This window comes from Magallana gigas, chromosome 4 (assembly GCF_963853765.1).
Source record: "Magallana gigas chromosome 4, xbMagGiga1.1, whole genome shotgun sequence".
Classification (NCBI taxonomy): Eukaryota; Metazoa; Mollusca; class Bivalvia; order Ostreida; family Ostreidae; genus Magallana; species Magallana gigas.
This window is the reverse complement of record NC_088856.1, coordinates 25,969,596-25,991,710: the sequence shown is the minus strand read 5'-3', so window position 1 is coordinate 25,991,710 and position 22,115 is coordinate 25,969,596. Positions and strand designations below refer to the sequence as shown.

The 22,115-nt window shown below is 32.8% G+C and overlaps 2 protein-coding genes across 2 annotated transcripts in view; one reads left to right on the top strand and one right to left on the bottom strand.

The window, feature by feature from the left end:
• LOC105339967 (tripartite motif-containing protein 3-like) overlaps positions 1 to 22,115 on the bottom strand; it is a 314,106-nt gene that overhangs the window by 201,458 nt on the left and 90,533 nt on the right. The gene's annotated exons all lie outside the window — the stretch shown is intronic.
• LOC105345307 (kinesin-like protein KIF28P) lies at positions 363 to 21,316 on the top strand (the record flags this gene model as incomplete). The annotated part of the gene is made up of 25 exons (XM_011453421.4): positions 363 to 566; positions 2,631 to 2,846; positions 3,568 to 3,685; positions 4,174 to 4,285; positions 4,733 to 4,840; positions 5,310 to 5,443; positions 5,892 to 5,962; positions 6,577 to 6,637; positions 6,938 to 7,114; positions 9,694 to 9,809; positions 9,930 to 10,044; positions 10,363 to 10,426; positions 10,936 to 11,061; positions 12,157 to 12,317; positions 12,727 to 12,875; positions 13,290 to 13,427; positions 14,154 to 14,289; positions 14,645 to 14,730; positions 14,852 to 14,920; positions 15,042 to 15,161; positions 15,507 to 15,638; positions 16,143 to 16,190; positions 17,750 to 17,962; positions 18,459 to 18,515; positions 19,479 to 21,316. Coding segments are annotated over 25 exons (3,039 nt in total), but the record flags the coding sequence as incomplete, so codon positions are not given.

Genomic DNA, 22,115 nt, shown 5'->3' with positions numbered 1-22,115 from the left:
GGAATATTTGCATTACTGTTCCAGCAATGTTTGTTTAAAAAAAGGGTATTCCTCATACTACATATTAATATTTTTTTACTAAAGACTTTTATTAACATATATTTCACATGTAGTATTTAGGTTCTAATTATTATTAATATCACCTGAATATAAATGCAGGGGTTGAGAATTCCATTCCTCATCGAGTATGATTTAATTTGAGATTTCACATACCGTATAATACTCTCAAATTTCTTGTGAAGTTCTTTAAAAATAAAAAAAAATTGAAAGCTAATTTGGAATTATATCTGTTTTGCAGCTTGATATTTGAAATATATTTTGTAACAAATATTTGTGATATATAAAACCAATATTTCCTTAATATACCGCACAATGACCGCGAGAAGCAGAGAAAGGCCACTCTCATCATTGATATGAAGGGGAACAGCACGTACATCAAAAACCCCGAGGACTTAAAGGCCGAGCCTCGCTCTTTTGCCTTCGATTATTCATATTGGTCACATGACGAGTTTAAGGAATCGTCCAGTGGCTACCTGGAACCCACAGGAAGCAGATATGCTGACCAGGTAATATATATATTACTGTAGATTCCTAATTATATGTAGGGAATTAATATCCGCTTAAATTGCAAAATAACCATAGTCCGGCCCCCGAATAGATTTTAAAATCTCAATTATTTTTTTCTTACATTGTGAACTTTACTTTCATTAACTTAACGTACAAAAATTTTGCATTTGCTGTTGGTTTGTGTGTGTGATATTAAATCCTTCTCCGCGCCATAAGGCGCATAAGGCCAGTGCTTATCCCCAGTTTCCGTGGTGCTAAGCGTATGAGGGTCAATGACTCCCCATGGATGGGACAACAGTCCATCGCAACTTAACCACCAGTGTAAGCCGGTATCCCAGTTCAGAATGTCAAGTGACCACAGCTGGGTTTGAACCAATGACCTTTTGGTTACTGGCCTAATGCCCATGACCACTGAGCCATGTGCTCCACTATGTGTGGTATTTGATGCAAAACATTGAAAAGGGGTAATTAAGTACTTGTGTAAAAAAAGGAATCTACTGTAGTCTTATATATGCCCACTCCCTATTCCCCTCCCCCTCTCTGTCTATTTAGTTTTTAAAAGTACTTATGTTATTATAGGAATTAGGAAGTTGGGTTTTACATGAAGAACATGTCGTACAAGTTCTCTATATGTACAAGAAATAGACACATTAAGGAAAAATATAGCTTAACTAAATAAATGCATGTAAATCATTGACTATGCCAGTCTATAGGATCCATTACGGAGTAGAGATAATGGACATGCATTCTAAAAGGGCAAATTTGTATGAATAATTGATGGACTTTTATTGATGTACTAAGAGTACCTTTATAGCAAAGCCTAGTTTTACCTTCTGTTATAAGTAGTAGATAGCTCTTTGAATGTAAGACATTTATGCATGATTTATTGGAAAATAAATTACCGTAGTACATGTACTACATAACAGTACAGAGTACTACTTATAACAGTACAATATATGCAAATTTGTATTTATTCACCATGGCCATTATAATGAATGCATAATGTTAAGCGTGTATATTAATTTCAAAATTATACGAGTACATGTTTTACTAATTTTAATGCTAAAAAATTTCCAGGAGCAGTTTAAAACTTTCGTAGACAAGGCACACTACTGTACATTAAAAACTTTTTCTCAGCTAGCTCATTAAATTTTCTCTGTGCCTGAAACTTGATCCAGGAATCTCATTTGTGTCCTCTCATCTTGATCAGGGCAAAAAATAAGTTCAATGGCTATAGGATTTTATGAGTTTTCATTTAGGTCTGCATGTAGCTTTGAGATTTAAGATTAATCTTTGTATTAATTTTTTGGAGAGTTAACGATCGATGAATGCGGAGAAAAAATAATCAATGGAGATTCAGCTGACGATTTTTTATGGTTTTTGAATAATTCATCAAGTGCTGGCTGCGATTATTATGTATTCTTAGATAATCTGGGTGGTTTTCTTATTGTAAAGCGGATTATCTTTGGCTAAAATTTTAATTTAAAAACAGAATTTAAGAGAGAGTGTTTACAGATAAGAGTCATGTTTACGCAGCTTCTTAAACTCGCTTTTGTATATGGGGGTTGTTTACTTTATGTCATAAATCATGGATGGCCACCCATATAAGCGTACGTGTATGCATGTAGTAAAATTAAAGGTCTGATTTACCTGGTTTGTTAAATTTTGAGTTTATAAGTTGTCATGAAAGAATTTTAATGAGAGAGTGAATATAGTGTATTTAGTAAAATTAAAGATCTGATTTAATATGTGTATTTTTTTGTTTATAAGTTGTCATGAAAGAATTTTTAAATTATAGTCGGCACAGAGAGAGAGAGAGAGAGAGAGAGAGAGAGAGAGAGAGAGAGAGAGAGGAGAGAGAGAGAGAGAGAGAAAACATAAACATGGGAGGGAGGGAGGGAGAGAGAGAGAGAGGCCCTTAATTGACGGTGAAAATTCAAATTCCGAAAGTGTTCCAAATATTTTTACAATTGTTTTAAAGGTCTATTATGTTTCATTTACTTTAGGCTGAGATACATTAGATACCATATAACCACTGTGATTTTAAAATCTTCAATTTACAGAGGACAGTATTTGATGACCTTGGGAGAGGTGTCCTTGACAATGCCTGGAAGGGCTACAACTGCTCCTTGTTTGCCTATGGACAGACAGGAAGTGGAAAGTCCTACTCAATGGTGGGATACGGTAACAATAAAGGAATTGTCCCTATTTTCTGCGAGGAACTCTTCAAAGGAGTGGAGGACAAAAAAGCCACAGCCGGTGAAAATGAAGAGTACCAGGTTTGAATTTTTATGCTCCCCTCCCCCATTTTTTATTAAAATTATTTTCATAACTCCCTCCAACCTTTTTTTTTTTTTTTAATCAAAAAGAGTTGATCACAACTGAGTCCTCTTCATTAATAACATTATGAAAAGTGGAAGCTTGCAAGCGCTTTCCAAAATTCTATATCCAGCCACAAATATTTAGTATACAGTGCTTGCAAGTGCCCTACTTCTCTGCCAAACAGAGCTGTGGTAATTACTTCTTTATATGTACAAGTTATTGCTTGCTCAAAAACAGAAAATATAATATGCTTTATGTCATGTATTCATAATAAATTCAATGCTCATTTTGTCTCTGCCCATATAGGCATGCATCAAAGTTCACATGAAGAACCGCATGCAACAGATTATGATGTAGAACGATTAGAAACCAATATGAAAGAGCTTAGTAGCTCTAGATATCAAAACTAGCTTTGGATTTATGTTACTTAATGTTAGAAATTGACAAAAATTCCATTTTACTGTATATTTTAAAGATATAGAGCACATTGGGCACAATTTAAATGAACAATAATATCGAGATTGAAATCTGCTTAAAAAAATTAGGCTTTACAAGTACACATTATTTACACTAAGTTTAAGAGTGCAACAGTGATACATGCATTTATTCAATTTTGCTATGTTCAAATTTTGCAAAAAGGTTTTGAAATGCTGATAATTTTTGTTTGCATATTTTCAGGTGACATTGAGCATGCTGGAGATTTACAATGAACAGGTCAGGGATCTCCTTAATCCAAAATCCATCGCTCAAAAAGGCGGATTAAAAGTCCGACAGCATCCGTCCAAGGGATTCTATGGTATGGATTGTGATTCATTTAAGATGTGTAGCTGTCAATTGTAATAGTACAGTGTATTTGTAATTTTAGATTGCCGCATTATACCTGGTATGTGCATGCATATAATTTTAAATTCACAGAATAAGTTTTAAGATACACAATTAGGTTGGGAGTACATGTACTTTAAACATAATTCTATAAGTAAGCCATTTGATTTAGAGAGATGGTGTTTGGGGGGATAAAAGATGAATTTTTTGTATAATTGTATAACAGACATAAATTTTTCCTTTTTTTTTGCAAATTGAAATGTTCTCTGCAACAGAAATCTTTACAATGATTGATATATGTTCTATAATATTAGACTATTTGATATATCTGTGAATGAAGATTTGTCATTTGTCATTCAGTATTGATATATAAATGTATGTTCTATTAGAATATCTAAATTATCTGTGAATGTGGATTAGCCTTTGGTCATTCAGAGTATTTTGGTTGTTGACTGATTTTAGTGGAATCTCTGGTCTCCTGTCCTGTCAGCAGCTACAATGACATCGAGAACAGAATCAGCGAGGGAACACGAAACAGAACTGTGGCAGCCACAAACATGAACGCCACCAGCAGGTAACAGAAGGCAATAATCAAAGTACTGAATGGACTGTCAATATTTCCTAGCTTTTTATAGAATTATAAACATAGTACTTATTTAGATATTTTTCGGTAATATAACTCAATGAATTTTGAGTGTATGAAAAGAAACCTTTTATTGTGCAAATTAATATTCTCAGCAAGACTTAAATTGATAGGAATTGATAACTGAATGAAATATTTCGGCATAAATTGACATAAATTAGTACAAATTGTCATGAATTAGATTCCAAAAGGAATAATATTGATAGTTAAGGTTTAGGCAAGGAATCTGCAATAAAATTGCATTCAGTCTGTATTCTCTCTGAATGAAGATATTTAATTACATTTAAATGAACCTATTGCAAATAGTCTTTTAGTTGGTTTCTTATGTACGCACCCTATTATTCCATGTATTATGAATATTCTATCCTTCATTTATAGTCGAGCTCATACCATTGTTGCCATCACTTTTGTCCAGAAGACTCCGAATGAAACGGGACAGAGCATGACAAGGACATCTGTGGTGAACCTTGTTGATCTGGCAGGAAGGTGAGTCAAAGGTCAAGGATAAATTCAAAGGTCAAGGATTACCGGTTGTCAAAGGTCACAAAAAAGATTTAAGGGTAGAAAGTTTCACACTAAATCCTGTATGCAAATTATGATCCTTGTATACATTTGAATATAACCTTGACGCTTTGGCAAGAATTTTTAAGATTATATGTTTGAAAGTAGTTTGTGCAGTTGAAGTCAGTTGTAAGAAGATGCTTGAATTGTGGGATATTTGAGTTAACATGCATTTTAAGAATATCAATTTCAATGATATGAAGGTGTTTGAGGTGTAGAATCAGATGTATTTATTTTTAAATTGTGCAGTAGTTGTTGGAGAATGAACTTGGATTGAGTTTCTCTTGATCACATGTACATGTACCTGTTCATGATATTTTAAAATAATATTATTATTATGAGTCACTAACATGTCACATTGCCTCTTATTTGTACTCCCCATTAAATTTCATAGTGAAAGAGCAGAATCAACAGGAGCCACCGGGGACCGTCTCAAAGAGGGATCAGCCATCAACCAGTCGCTGAGCACCCTGGGAAATGTCATTAAGGCCCTGGCCGACTTATCAATGGGCAATAAGAAAACTGTTGGTAAGTGATGAGTGCTGAATAACTATCTCATCTGAATTTGCTTTGATGGCAATGAACAAAATATTTATATATTACATGTTTTTTGTACAAGAACATGTGCATATCATAGAAAAAGGTGGTTAGGCTGTAGAGTTGATGAATATATACAATTAAGATTGTTCATGTATGTTTAATGTCTACCAGGGTATAGTCATCTATAATTTTTTAAGTTCCAGTGAAGACAGAATGTGGAGTTTAAGTTGTTTCTTGATTTTAGACTTCATTTTAGTTCTGAGACTGTTAATGTCAGAATTGAAGTCAATAGAAAAATATTGATGGCTTGATCAAATCATAAAGTATAGATTATGCATGCTTTAATTTTAAGTTTAATGAGTTTATATAATCACATGTTGAAATCGCTGTCCTGTCAATGTGCTGTATTTGTGCTGTATTTCTGCTGTATTTGTAGTTCCATACCGTGACTCCGTTCTCACCAAACTCCTACAGAACGCTCTTGGAGGCAACAGTAAAACCATCATGGTAAGCCTTGTATATCACTCTATATAAATAGGCCAAACAAATATATTCTTTTGTTTCTCGTGTATCAGTCTATAATAATACAACCAAAATAAATCAATCTTAAGTGTTTTTTTCATCAGAATTTTATAAGGTAATGTGGCAATTAACTATTTTATTTTTGCTGGGCCGCCCCCCCCCCCCTTTCGAAGAAGGCAGGGCATATTGCTTTGCTGCTGTCCGTTCATTTTCTTCACAGAGGTTGCACGTATTGAAATGAAATTTTGTATACATATTTATTATAATAATATCTAGTTCAAGTTTAATTTTGGGTACATTCGAGCAATTTTTGACAGAGTTATGTGCCTTTGACTTAGAAAAATTCCAATTATTTGTAGTTTCTGTTCATTTTCTTCGTGGATGTTTCCAAGGGAGGGGGCATAAATGTTTCTCAAACATCTCTTGTTTTTATGATTTTTTCATCCATACATACAGACATGTGTTGCTTTATTACATACCCTGGAAGAAAAATATTTTATCACATTTATATGCATGGTATTTGGGTATTTCTTGCTTGTTATTTTGATTTACGTAACACAAACTTCAGCATCTGTATCATTAGCCTTATTATTTTACAGATTGCTGCTCTCAGCCCAGCAGACATTAATTTTGATGAGACTCTCTCTACCTTGAGGTTTGGTGAGTTTATATAACATTACTTATCAAGTAAACATATCACTCCTTTAAGCCAGTTCTAAGTTAAATACTGTGAATGCACTATATTTAGTGTGTACGATTTTTTGTGAAATATGATTTTTTAACAGTTTAGCTTGGATTTGACTTAGTGCATTTCTAAATGTTTCTATCTATCAACTTATATATTTTACATTTGGTGATTTACTTGATCTAGTGGACGCCATTTTCCAACGAAAAACTAAATAGAATACATAGTTAAATGTAGTACGTTTACAGTAATTTGAACTCTTATCACTGGAACAGCTGACAGAGCCAAGGCCATCAAGACAACAGCGACTGTGAACGAGAGTCCGACCGACAAACTAATCCGTGAACTCCGGGAGGAAAACGCGCGGCTGATGGAGCTGCTGAAATCAGGGGGCATCACTCTGGAACAGCTGCAAGCTTCCGGTGGGGCAGTTGGTCAAAACCCAAACCAAGGTAAAGAGCAATTGCTTTAGGGTTAAAAATGGTTCAAAAGAAAAAGTAGGTGCTTCAGTTTAGCTTCGAATTCAATTGAATATCAGAAAACAGTTTTATAAAAAAAAAAAAATAGAAAGGACCACATTGCTTTATAGAGAAAACAAAATTGATATTGTACATGATTTCTTTGAAGATGGAATCTACGCTTTCACGCATGCATTTCTAGATCTGAAGTTCATGAATGATTTTTTTTGTAAATGTTGTTTTCTTTGTACCACTGCATAGATACATTAAATCATTTTAATTTATTTATAATTGTATCTGCAATCAGTCTTGAAAGACTTTATTGTATGATTAGATAATTGCATTTGTTAATCAAAGTTATATTAGATAGATTTGAATATATTCAATTGTATAGATCATTCCAGGGTGCATCAGAATTATCAATAAATATTGCACAAACAGTATATTTTCCAATAACATGTTTGCAATTATACACAAATGTATGCAATTCCTTGTGAAATTTGCAAATTAAAATTCATAAATGTGATCATGGCAAATTAAGATTCAATTCCAAAAAAGTTAAGAATTTTTATCCTATTGCACATTTTCTTGCTTGACACATACGATCTTGTTGCTTTAGATTTATCATACAATTGAGTTATTATTAGCACCATAATTAAGCATACAATTATGAATGCATGCTTGTTGATGAGAGCACCTTTACCATTATGTTTTAGAATCATCAGAAGGTAATATATATATTCCTCTGTAGCAGCAGTGCTAGCTGTCACTTGGGTTTCTCCCTGGTTCTTTCATTTTCTGTTTTATTCACTTTCGGTCAACAGCATATTACTGTAGTTTCATCAATATTCGTTGAATACCAATTTTCGTGGATTTCGTGGTTAATTGATCAACGAAATTGAATGTTTATTGTAGTTCAATTTCAACTAAAATTTTGTATTGATAGGATCATTGGCCACGAATTGACGTGTCCTTGAAACTGTGATTTTCAGAAAATCCACGAAAATAGATACCCACGAAAATTAATGAAACCACAGTATCTGACAATTAAGAAATGACTTGGATATGGTCTGACACCTTTTTCTACTATTAGGGTATTACATGTACCCAATTCTGATAATATTTTTCATTAATGTACATTTCTTCCCTAGCAAGGAGTTTAGTCTGGGTATTTATTTGATATCTGTTAAAAAATTGATTTAAAATTGCAAGATATAAAAGAATACAAATACAACATACTGTATGTTCTACCATTGCAGACCTTCAAAGCTAAATCTAGCTGTGTTAGGGTATGTTTTTGTTTGTCTGCCTGAATATACTTAGTACCAGTTAAAAAAGAATTTAGCCTTTGTGCATTTATTAATTAGAAATGCTTAAACAGTATTTTGTGTGTTTTTAATTAAGTTATATTAGACAATTTTTTTTTTTTTAATCTTTTTTATTTGATTCATTGCTTCAACAGTTATAAAAGAAAAATGGATGAAAAAGCAAGCATTGAACAATGAATTTGCAGATACATGTATAATAGAGATCAAGCCACACCATCAGACATTTATATTTAATTTGTCGAACAATTTGGAAATACCGGTATATGTCTTTAATGGTGAAATGCATCTGGTATATATATACACTTACTGATATTAGGTATGCCTATGAATTATGTAAGATTGCCTATAATTATATCCCCCTATATATCCCAAACATCTTTGAATGTGAAATTACTGAACATTTTGCCTCCTGAAAAAATCTTTTTTCACATTTTATAAAATAATTTTACTTTTATTAATTTATTTTTTCAATATTTTTTTCATGTTTGTTTGAAAATGATACTTGTATTAATTTCTTTATTTTCGTAATCTTAATTAAGAAAGTCTTAATCTCATTAACTCTTTGATACCCTTTCACTTTTAATTACAAACAAACTCCTAGAAATTACAATGTCTGCATGCTTGGCCAAGATTTTTACAGTTGAAATGTCACTTTAGTTTGTATAGTAGGGTAGCCTAAGGTTTACTAACAAGTTGATAATTATGGTAATGATGTTAAATTCCCCTACCCAAGGCCCCATGATTTTTTTTCAGCCTGACATAAATCTTTTGCCTTTAGTTGCATTTTATAGGTATTTTAATTATTTTTCTACAGGCTTTATGGTATAATCACCAATATATGCTGGCTCAGAGTAGAATTTAGAAGTCATATATATTACATGTATACTTTGTTTCATGATCTTTGAAATCAAGTTGGCCTGGTGAAGGTACCATTGGGTAAAAATACAGTGTGCATTTAAATATTTAGATTTTGAGTTCTGCTGATTTTCTTTTAATGAATTTTGGTATGCATGAACACAATTCAAACACTTTATAAATGTTTTTATGTTGAAATATTACATTGTTCTTGAAATGTGTTCACACTGCACATCAAAACAAGTTTTAACACAAAAATATGTATTTGTTGAAATTTTATAGATATATTATTTTTTTTTTTAATTAAAAACTGCAATTGCAGTATTTTTTGGCTTTTATATATGATTATATGCAGTGAAATGATATGGCATATATATTATTCAAAATCAGAAGTTGAAGAAATGAAAAAGGCAATGGAAGAAGAACTCCGAAAGAACCAAGAAGAGATTGAAAACATGAAGAAAACATGGCAGGAGAGACTGTCAGAGCAAGAAACAGCAAATAAGGTGCAGATATTTCCCATTTCCCATGTACTTCTTTATTTCCCATTTCCTATATACTTCTCTTAGATTTATAAGTAGCTACCAAAGTTTTTTTTTAATGAATAACAAAACTTCTGGTTACAGGGTAATGTTGATGCAGAACGCAAAAAGCAGGAAGAGAAAAAGGTTATTCCCCACTTTTGGAATCTGCATGAAGACCCTGCCCTAACTGCCATGATAGTCCATTTCGCCAGAGAAGGTGTGTTTCATTGTGATATGGCAAATTGAAATGGAAACATATTGCTTAAAATGGGCATAGCACAGAGAAATTAAACTTTTATGCAGCTTTAATGTAATTTTAATTAAAATGTACATTAGTTTATGTTAACTTACTGGTATTTGTTTGCATGTCTCTCTCTCTCTCTCTCTCTCTCTCTCTCTCTCTCTCATTTGATGCAAATGACCATTACACATACTGTTTCAAATTTTATGCCATTAATACAACAAAATTTTTTGGAAAAGGTTAGGGGAGAGTGTTGTTAGGTGTCTGAACTCATGAAATAATCTGCATTTGTAGGTACATCAAAAATTGGAAACAAGAATGCCAGCCCTCCAGCAGAGATAACTATAAGTGGACTCAGGTAAATATTATTAAAAAGCAATTCTAAAAAAAACTAAAATAATCTTTAAGATATTGTCAATTTGTACCAAAATAAATTGTGTAATGATCAATTATGCTTATAAAATTGGAAATAATTAACTCATTCCATATTCTTTCATTGAATAAGGAGATAATGTCAACTTTTAGGGAAGTAAACAACTCATTCAGTGCATTCAGTACTTTGATTGTATTTTATGTATAGAGTGCATGTTTTACTTGCAGAAGAGTGAAGCCTTATGATTAACTTAACTACTTGACAAAATGACCTGTAAACATATTTATAGATAAATATACATGTATCTGAATTTTGTCTATATTGTGACAAGCATTTAATGCTTACAGATTGATTATTTAATTATATCCAATAAAATATCGGTACTTAAGAGGTTGATATAAAACTTCCTTTATGGAGCTGAGAATGTCAATAGAAGTAGAAAAATTACCATTTTATGATAACCGTGTTTACGATTTTGGCCGATTTAAATTTAGCATTCAGAAGCAACATGGTGTAGTTACAAACAAGGGTGGAGTGGTGAAAATCAAATCTGTTGACGGCAAAATTCTGGTCAACGGAGCCAAAATTACGAAGGAAACGGAACTCCATCACAATGACAGGTAAGATGTCAATTTGAAATCTGATGTAACAGCATCTTTCATTGGACATTTTGTAGAATACTTTTAAAGAGACAGTACAGCTGAAAACACATGTGTGAATAACTTCAGATTTACCTATTGTATAGTTAGGAAATAAGAAATAACGTTTATTGTAATAGTTGAAATACACGAAAATCCCTTTCACATACTTAATTAACGTAATTATAAGCTTCCGGAGATTCAAGGGTCGTACAAATCTGAATAATCTTATATTGTTTATTTGTACCACGTGGACTTTGAATGACAGTAATTGACACATGCTGAAAACTACAAGATCTTCGTCCGACTATGGTCATCATGGAAAACGAGGTTAAAGCGATTCTCTAAATGAAACATATCCTTACTTACTCGATAATTTACAAATGGTTTACTAATTTAGGTTCATTTTAAAGTGAATAGACATAAATATGTCAAATAACCCCTCAAGGGGCCTCATTTATAAAAATAGATTTATGTTGTAGCAACTCCTATGATAAACACGAAAAAATACATGCTTACAAAATAATAATTCTGGTTATTTTAAAAACTTTGAACAGTTATAATTACCTATGAGAAGTAGAAAAGACATATTTTTATCAACAAACCTGTCCAGGCGATATTTCGTTAAATACGCATGCGTAATAGTATAGAAGGCTGAACCCCGAACACGTTGCGATTTATTTATGTGATAGGTTATACGTAATTATTAATTTTAATGAAATAATTAGATTTATTGCATGGAGAACTTTGTAATTTTCTGAAAGTTAATTGATACATTCATGAGTAGTACAAAAATACCGAACCCGATTGGAAAAATTTTTCAAGTCGGTTTTTTGATAAGATGCGCTGTACTGTCTCTTTAAATAAATTATGACAGTTTGATTATCTACACAAGTACCTTGACATTTAAATGTTGAAAAAAAGAGGGCAATTCTTAAAAAAAAACCATTAAAAGAATATTATTCAAAGTATGCTTAATTAATAAAAGAAGAGTTATTTAACACACACACCCCACCCCCCCCCCCAACCCCCCCTCAACAATCAGGTACCTTAAAATTTGATTTTCTGTATTTGTAGAGTGCTGTTTGGTCCAAATCACCTTTATGTTTTCCACCACCCACAAGATGAGGCAAAGAATGTCAAGGAAGGAAAAGTGACAGAGACCCCAACCTACGACACGGCCCAACAGGAAATTGCCAAAAAGGCCGGCTTCATGGACAAGACTGGGAAATCGGAGGGTAAGAGTCGACATCAATAACAGTACATCCACAAAATAAAATGCATTTTATTTTTAAGCTTTTTAAAAGGTTTGTTCATTTAAGAACACAGACACAGTAAATAATTAATCATTATACTGAAAACAAGATGTGAATATAAATGAAGGATGGTAAGAATTATTACCATAACTCTTAATTTGAGGGAAGTGAAAAAAATATTCTTTCATTTATCTAATTCATTAAAAAAGATTTCTGTTTCAGTCAGATTCATCTTTCAAAGCAATAGTAGCCATAGCATGAGGTTATAATCTTGACCTTGAGATTGATAAAAGTTTTGACCTTGACTTCTGGTCATTGTAAATTGTAATCAGCTATTGGCTTCTATCAGACAAAATACATGTATATGGAGCAATCAAATTTTTTTCTGTAGATGACCTGATTCTGCAAGAAGATGTAATTCAAATGCTGCCGATGGTCAATGAAGCCGACGCCATGTCTGCAGAGCTGGACAAGAAGGTCAAGTTTGAACTCGCTCTGGTGTCCCCACAGGCCAGGGGTCTCAAAGAAGGAAAAACAGAGGTACAACAGTGTTCATTATTATTTTGTGGTATCTTTGCCATTACTAGGTTAAGTATTGTTAGAAGTAATAGTAAAGGATTTAATCAATGTTGTTGTCAGCATTACTGTCCTATATCGTCATTGTTAACACCCATTATATGTAATTTTGATTGAGGATGGAATGAAATTTTGTCAAATATCGTCATGTTACAGTAAATTCGGTTGTTTATGCTAGTGGTTAAGTATGCGTTTTTTGTGGTCAAACAATACACAAGTTTTTTACCATACCTGTGGAGGTATTTTATGCGCTTTTAAGCTTACCATGTAAATAATGTAAAGTTCCCTCACACGTAAATAACCACTTTTACAGTGGATTTGAAATACGTCAGTTAAAAAAATATCAAAGCTTATACCTGTTTGATGGCGTTCCTGTAGGTGATGGTGAAGATCAGGAATCTGGAGAGCGGCAATGAATGGCTGTGGGATCGTAACAAGTTCATCAACAGGAAGTTCCTGATGCAGGAGATGTATCAGAACTACGTAGAGGGAGCAGATGACTGGGATGTGCCCAGGGTAAGTCATAATCCCAACCCTAGAAAAAAATCCCCCTTCTAGTAATATGGCCCCTTCCTAAAGGAGCAGGGGACTGGGATGTGTCCATGCAGGGTTGGTACTGTCTGAATCCCAATTCTAGAAAAAGAATCTCTCCAATAGGATCATAATCCCATTCCTAGAGAAATGTTCATATTCTTAAAGGAGCAGATGTGCTCAATGTAAGAAGTGTTTTATTTAATCCTTCTGTGATAGAAATTATCCCACTCCTAAGAACATGATTTTACTCCTTGTGAACAAATTCTTTTTTGAGTGAAAAAATTCCTTTCCTAAAGGAGTAGATAACTAGGATACTCCCAAATACTGTAAATCTAATTAATCACTCTGAGACTCTTGGAGAAAAAATTCCTCTCCTAGGAACACGATTCCCACTCCATGGGATATGGGGAAAAAATGATGAATCCCATCCCAAAATGAGCAGATGAATTGGATGTGCCCAGGTTTGGTTTTATTTATGCGATTCCTAGAGAAAGAATGCTCCTCCTGTGGGCTCAAAGCTCCTCTTGCAGACACAATCTTTTTTCTAAGAAAACAATTCCAAAATGGATGACTGGGATATTCCCAAGAATCCCACCTCAGAGAAACAAGAATGTGTCTGGTTATAAATGGAAGCGGCATGATTTAAGAATAATACTTTTAAGAGTTTTGTAGATGAGTATTACACTATAGTGACCTTGACATTTGTAGGAGAAGGACCCGTTCTGGGAGGATGCTGATGTAGAGGTGTTGATTGGGACAGTCCATGTCCATCTCATGTCACTGAGTCACAAACTGGACATTGAGGAGACTCTGACCGTCACCAACTACCAGGGCAAGGAAAACGGTGGGGGTCTTTCTGAAGGATTTACTAAGTTCTTCACTATGTTTGAAAACTCACAGCAGTAGGGAGCACCTAGTGCATGTGTCGGCTCTATAAATTTTTGTCTGTATTAAGTGGTACTTTAGCATAACTTACAGTACCATATGTATTCTTTTACTGATACTTGCACTGATATAATTGGTTAAAAACTTCAGATACTCATATTTGTCATCTCAATTTCTTGCATGAATTTATTGTTTGATGATATACTATTTAGTGTGCATGTAGTCATATGATAGAAAAGAAATTGAGGATTGTTTTGGAGAATCAAATATTTAATAACAGCAAGAATTTATTCAATAATTAACTTTTTAATCAGGTCACATAGAGATTGAGGTCATGCCATGTACAACTAAGGGAGGCCCCCTAGGAGAGGATGACTTTTTGGATGACCCCAAAGAATTGGTAATTAACTGACCTATATATAATTATATTTTAATTTTATGTTATGTACAGATTAATAAAATGATTGCTGTAAGAGTGACCAGAAAAAAGTAAGATCTCTTTATTTTTATTTTCCACATAGGTTGGGAAGGAGCTCAACTTCAAATTCAAAATCAACTTTGGCCGCGGTCTGCCATCTAACATGAGACAGGTTAGCATCTCAAAGCATGAATTATTCAAGATTGTGTAGTCCTCAATCTTTCAGCTGCAAGATTTATTAATCACTGTGTTATTTTGATTGCTTGATTTATTATGTCGCTGAATTATTTCAGAGCTGCTGTAAGTTCAAGTTCTACCTGGACAATCAGTACTCCTCAACAGCCTTTGTGGATGGAATGAATCCAGAGTATAAATTTGAGAAACTTTTCAAGTTCTCCAAATGCACCTCAGAAGTAAGTATGAGTTCCTCTTTTTTAGACAAAGTCTACTTGTTTCTCCAGATCGAGTGTGTATTTTCAGTCACAAATAGAAGTTGTTTATTAAAAATACTTCATATTTTTTTTTTCACTGACATGATTTGATAATGATTGTTTTAAAAAAACTGGTTATATATATACAGATTATCCAAGGAACATTTTCTCAACCAATGAAAATCTAATGTTGATCAAAATCAATATAATTGTTTGGAGTTAACGTTGATTGGTTGCTTTTGAATAATGTTGCAATGTCTTTTGGAAACTTTTAAAAGCATAATTATTCAGACTTTTAATGGTTATTTTTTTCTACAAATTTTCTAGCTTGTGGACTACCTGATGGATTCTGTAGCAGTGATTGAAGTGTGGGGCAAACAAAAGGATTCTTCACAAAAGGGTGGGGCCACCTTAGGGGCAGACACTAAACAGCTGATGGCTCGAGAGAAATCCAACCTGGTATGTCATTATAACTTTAGTAAACGTAAACTAGGTACCTGGTTTACAAATGTAAACTACCTGGTTTACATGTGCTGCAAATGTAACAAATGAGTAACATTATGTTTAATAGAAAGTAAAATAGATGCATGATGCAAATTTATGTAAATTATTTGATGCATGGATTATCTTTATGAATGAAATTGTGCCTAAAAGCATGTTTGTTTGAATGTTGCATGTTTTGGAATTCTTATTCTTGTATTTGTGCATGAAGAGATGTAACAATTTATCCTTTTTTCAATGCATGTGCATTGTACAATGATTATAGTAGATCAATTAAGGGAGTAGAGGAAATGATATTTTCATATTTCTGAAAAATGCAAGAATATTAAAAGGATATGGTATTAAAAGGATATTGTATATATACTTGAATAATAATTTTAACATTTAATATACATATGGGTTACTATGTAACCTCAGAAACGGCTGATTGTTTAAAATGTACAGTATAACGTTTCCTTTCAGTTTGGTTTAAGTAATTATGAGGAGGAGCAAGCAAAGCTAAAGAAACTTGTAAAGTCCCCACATTAGTCCACTCTCTGATTTCTGTGTATTTCCCTGGCTTCTGTCCTTTTATTAGAATATTTTTTTCAGCTGTCATTATTTTATCCTTTCTTTCCACAATTCATTACTGACCATTATATACATATATACTCTGTTTTACTAAGACAATTTAACTCCGACTTCCATTAACAAATCTTTGTTGGGTACAAGTCTATATATCGTTGTTTACTAAGCCTTTTCAAATCTTTATAGGTATAGCTTAGAATTCTGTTGCATTTATTTGTAAGTCATAAATATTTTTCTTTGTACGTAATTGTACACTAGATTATTTATTAGTTGTTTAATATAGATTTGTAAGGTGGTTTTGTTTCATCATAATGCATGCTGTTTATGATGTTGCATCATGTACAGACTTCAGATCAACTTCTTTAGAATTAAGATTTTCATTCCAACCAACAGTGTAAGCACCTTTTCTTAATTGTTGTTGATATCTACTTAACTCTATGATCATATCCCAGTTTCAAATTTTCTTCTCTTTTTTATGGTTTTTGGGAGTTGATTTTAATCAACTCTCCTATGCAGTCACTCTGGCAAACCGAAAGTGAAACGGTGTTTGGACCTAAGCACAAATCATCACCGCTGATAAGTCTTAGTTCTTGAATATAATAGAAAAAACCGACGTAATGAATGCTGAAGCATTGTTTTCAAGGAAACTTATCTATAAACACTTTGAAAATAGTAAGATTTTATATATACGAACAATTTAGATATTTATGTAGTCTCATGTATTCCTACGCCAGAGTTTAATATAGTCTCGTTCAACCAAAAGCTCAGCTGTCTCCGTAAATCTCCGACAAACAGAGAGGCTCTCTTGCTTGTCGGAGATTAACGGAGACAGCTGAGCGTCTGGTTGAACGAGACTGGAGTTCAATATCAATAGTGCTTGGATCCATACAATTTTTAGAATTGTTTCGATTAGTATTACATAGTTTAAAATCTACCTTTAAATATTACACAACATGATTCATATGGGGTTTCTTGTCTGAAAAGTCTAATTAAAATTCATATTATAAAAAAGTGCGTAATTTAAATACAGGCTAGAAACTATTTGCCACGCAAGATATAAATGAAAATCAACTCCCTTCAGTACTTCAGTACTTTGATTTTTTCATGGTATTAGTTACCGAATTAATATACTAGTATACATGTGCATGTATTATATATATTAGAAATTATATTTATTTAGTTCATATTTTGTGTAATTCAAACTTGATATATCATACTTAGAGATTTATTTATATTTGAAAAATAAAAAAAAAAATTCTTATAGAGTCCTCTGGAATATGTTAAAGCAGAGCAATATATTAATTGATTAATTTCTTTCTTTAACTTCTTTCTTTTCACATTAAATTCAATTATTTGATATTGCTTTTAAATTGTTTATAAACTTCTTTGAAGACAGCAAAAAAAACCCATTTCTGATCATTCTTAATGTTAATGCCTTTTTCATACTTATAAATACATGTATATATTGTGAATATATATTATTGTTTTTCCAAACTTTAAAGGGGGATAATAAACCAGTACCTGTGAAGAAGGCTGCAGCCAAGCCGGCAGACAACAACAAAGACAACGGAGTTATCATCCCTGTTCCTCCTCCGCCGGCGGCAGATAGAAAACAGACCGACCAGCAAATCAACACCTACAAAAAGCAAGCGGACGATGCCAACCAGAGAGCCAAGGCAGCGGAGCAGAGGGCAGCAAGTTCAGAATCAACGGTGGTAAGTCAACTGTGATCTCTTGTGAAAACAGAGGTGGGAGTAATATTGTAAAAGGATATGACATGTTTCAGTATTTTTCAACTGGACAAGTATTTCTTTTTTTTTTTTGGTTGCCGAAAAATATTTATGATTTACTTGCATGTATTGGCAACTGGAGGAATTGAAGTTAGAATAAAATTAACTAGTTAAATTGAAAAAGAAAAAAAAACCCAGTTGCATAGGAAGGCCCTTTAATGTTGAAAATTCTGTTGGATTTAAATTGTTTTTTACCGGTATCTTGAAATAGAACTAATAATCATTTAAAGAGGTGCTTACCGGTAATTCATGCTCCCATATTGTGATTCAAAGAATAAAAAAGTGATACTTGTCAGCTTATTTAGTTTGCGTTTTTAGTTTTGATTACAAGGTACATGTTAGGTTGATTAACATAGCAAATACACAACCACTAGCTGTAGTGTTTTCTTTGAGGCATTCATAATTTTTGTTTCATTTGTAGTCTGACATCAGAAGCTTACTGAATCAAAAGAAGAGAGGAGGAAATGACACCATCACCGTAAGTACATTCTTATTATCGGCCTCTGACATTATATAAATAGTGCCTGTTTGGGAGGGTAACAGTTGAAATTGACACCCCGAATAAACCATTGTCAGCCGATGCAACGCGGAGATTGACATTGGTTTTCTCGGGGGTGTCAATTTCAACTGTTACCCTCCCAAACAGGCACTATTTATTTTATTATACTGAATGTCTTAATTTTAAAGAAAACAGATCACTGCTTTTAGATAGGAATAACGTGAATTCTAAGGTGAACCGTACGCGCATGATTTTTGCGCATGTAACAATTTGTAATGTTACCAGTTGCTAAGTGCGTTGCTAACGCTGAGGGTAATAGAACGGATTATGAACTGCGTCTTAAACCAATCAGATTTCAGTGTTTAACATGAAAGTATAACAATATATAAATAGTGCCTGTTTGGTAGGGTAACAGTTGAAATTGACAGCCCTCGAAAACCAATGTCAACCTCCACTTTGCGTCGGTTGACAATGGTTTTCTCGGGGTGTCAATTTCAACAGTTACCCTACCAAACAGGTAATATTTATTTTATTATACTGAATGTCTTATTTTTAAAGAAAATTTTACTGTTTTTATATAGAAATGAAGTGAATTCTACGGCGAACCGTATGCGCATAATTTATGCGCATGTAACAATGCATTGTGTTACTCTTTTCCAAGTGTGTTGCTATCGGTAATAGAACGGATTACCAACTGCATCTAAACCAATCAGATTTCAGTATTTAACATGAAAGTATAATAATATTTCATATGACATTTCTTGCATTAATGTGTGTAAAAAACATGCAATTTGTTTAAAATCATAATATTGATAGATGGTGCACTATGATGCTTGCATGTCTTTAATAAATTAAAGCCAAATAATGATATTCATAGGATGAGTTTTTGCTATCTCATTTGTACAACAAAGTTGAAAGTTATTGTGGTCTTTTTTTCTTCAGATTGCAGAGCTGGAAGCTATGCTTGGAGGGGGAGGGCGGACTTCCTCTAGTACCGCCCAGAAGGAACACATGGGAGATCAAGCATCCAAGGCCTGCTCTATTCAATGAAATCCACAGGGATCTTTCTATAGACAACTGCATGAACTGTGGACATTGGTTGTCCATCTCCTTCCATGATTTTAGTCCCAAATTTTGACATTTTTTCTGGATTTCTTGAATCCTGCTAATAACTTTGTGAATGGTTGTTATAATATCCAAAAAAGTTGTATGTTTAAATGCTACTGACACGTTTCCAAAATATATGGAACTTTTGCTTTCATTCTTGCAAACTTATTTTGTTCAAAGATAGAAGAAACTTTTTGTGGGTCTTTTTCTTCAAATATATTTGCCAGCATATATCTGCAATCTTCCATGTGTGCAAAGTTCTAACAAACAATGTATAATGATTTAATTTTCTTCTCAAAACACCGTCCATTGTTTAGTACGTCTATACTTTTCTTGTTTTCATGATTATACACTGTAGAAATACCGGTATAAATGTTTATATATTTTTTATATATAAATATTTGTAATGATTATTAAATATTACTCATATTGAAGGTACACGTAGATAATATAATTTAAAGGTTTAGAAAATTTTGATTTAAAACCATATAGTAGGTATATACAATGTAATATATAAATTGTAAATGTCATTGCGTTGGTTGTTGTATAATATTATCATAAGAAATTAATTACATGTAATTTAGATCTTATTTACTTTAAATTAAGACATTATTTTCTTTTTATTCAGGTTTTTTCTTAGTTTACATATTTGTTAATATGTTATTAGAGTCTTATTTTGTTGGTATGATAATTAATTTAATTTTTTTTTTAACTATTATTGATATTTTCAATTTATTAAGTAGAAAAATTGATAAACAGGGTTTTGCCCATTAAGTTTACTGAATATGGGATTTGAAGAAGATAGTTTATTTTTGTACACATGCCTTATGAATATCATATCATATCTGTCCTGTTACATGTATACATGTACATGTATATGTATTTTTTTTTATCAACAATTGTTTATTTAGCTGTGTCTATAGTTGATTTAGTTGACTATTTATTTAATCAAATCAAAAACTTCTTTGTGCAATATAAAGCGCCTTAAGATTGTCTTTTTCATGAATGTCAACATTTTTATATGTTACCTATATTTTCTGTAACTTTACTATGTAAATTCAATAATTTTTCAGGGGTGAGGGGCTGGGGTCCTCTTTGACAACCCCTCCCCCCTATTCCCTCGAAATCCAGGCATGATCCTATCAAAAACTACCTGCGTCTTCTTATAAGCACTTAAATCTTTGAAATGCAAAGGAAAAAAGATCTGTTTTAAACATATCAAAATATAAATACAGTGTCTAACATCAACTTTTAAATAATCATGTATACATGTACTTATATTAATTGCCAGCAAGCCAATTGATGATTGACCCATGTTGGCAATATTTCAAATATTACCAAATTTTCCATGATCATTGGTGGATGTACTATGTTTATTAATGTGTAAAACTGTCCTAGTTTTGACTAGGATTATGTTAATTTTTTGGCTGTTTATAGCATAACTTATGACTGTTTTGGGTATATACATTTTTTCTACTGAGTATATTAAACTATGATGCAGAAGGTGTTTTACCCCCCCCCCCCCCCCCCCCCCCCCACTTGTTCTAACTTTTCACAATTAATCAAAATACAATATTGCTCACTCTCTGACACTGTAAATGAAATTAGTTTTGCAAATACATGCATATTTTATAAAATGAATAAAATTGGATCAGCAACTTATTGTAATTGCATTTGTGTATGTTGTTGTGTTTATTGCATTGCTGAACACTTAATCAAAAGATGGTGTTGTACCGGTAGTCAACAACTTGAGATTTTTAGAAAAGGGTTGTCTAGTTAAGAATTATGCCCCAGTCCTTATTATTTTATCAAATCATCTTGGTTTCATCTTATTATTTTTTTTTTAAAAATAACGTTATATACCTATTTTCCCTCCTAAAGTTCAAAGTTCAGACCAAATCAGGAGAGGGCAAACAGTTTTGTAAGGTACCGTAGCTTAACAGGCATACAAAATATAAAATCATATAAAGTTTAATAAACATTTACAGTCAGCAATCTGATTAAAACCAGATCCTTGATCCGCTCCTTGTTTTGCTATTGTCGCGTTACAAGGAGCGGTTCGAGGATCTGATTTTAATCAGATTGGTACAGTCAGTTGCCAAAGTACACAGTGTACATCCAGACACTTAGCATCGTTTTTTAAAAGTGGGTGTTAGGCACAATTATCCAAAATCTTTACAAGCAAAGTAGAAGGCGACCATTTTCGCCAATCTTCAAAATCCGTGGTTTTGGGGTGGGGGAGGGAGGGGAACTTAAATATCTCGGGTACATGTTAATATTCTTAATTATCTTATGATTTTTTTTATCTGCGCTCAAAAGAATGGGGTGCCAACTACTCAAAATTTCAGCACTAGGGTAATTTTATATGGATAACCACAAATACAAGTATGTTTATTCGAAGTTTTTTGAGAAAATCATTACATGTAAGCTCGTACATTGACATCTCTCGAACGTAAGAAGAACCAGCAGGGA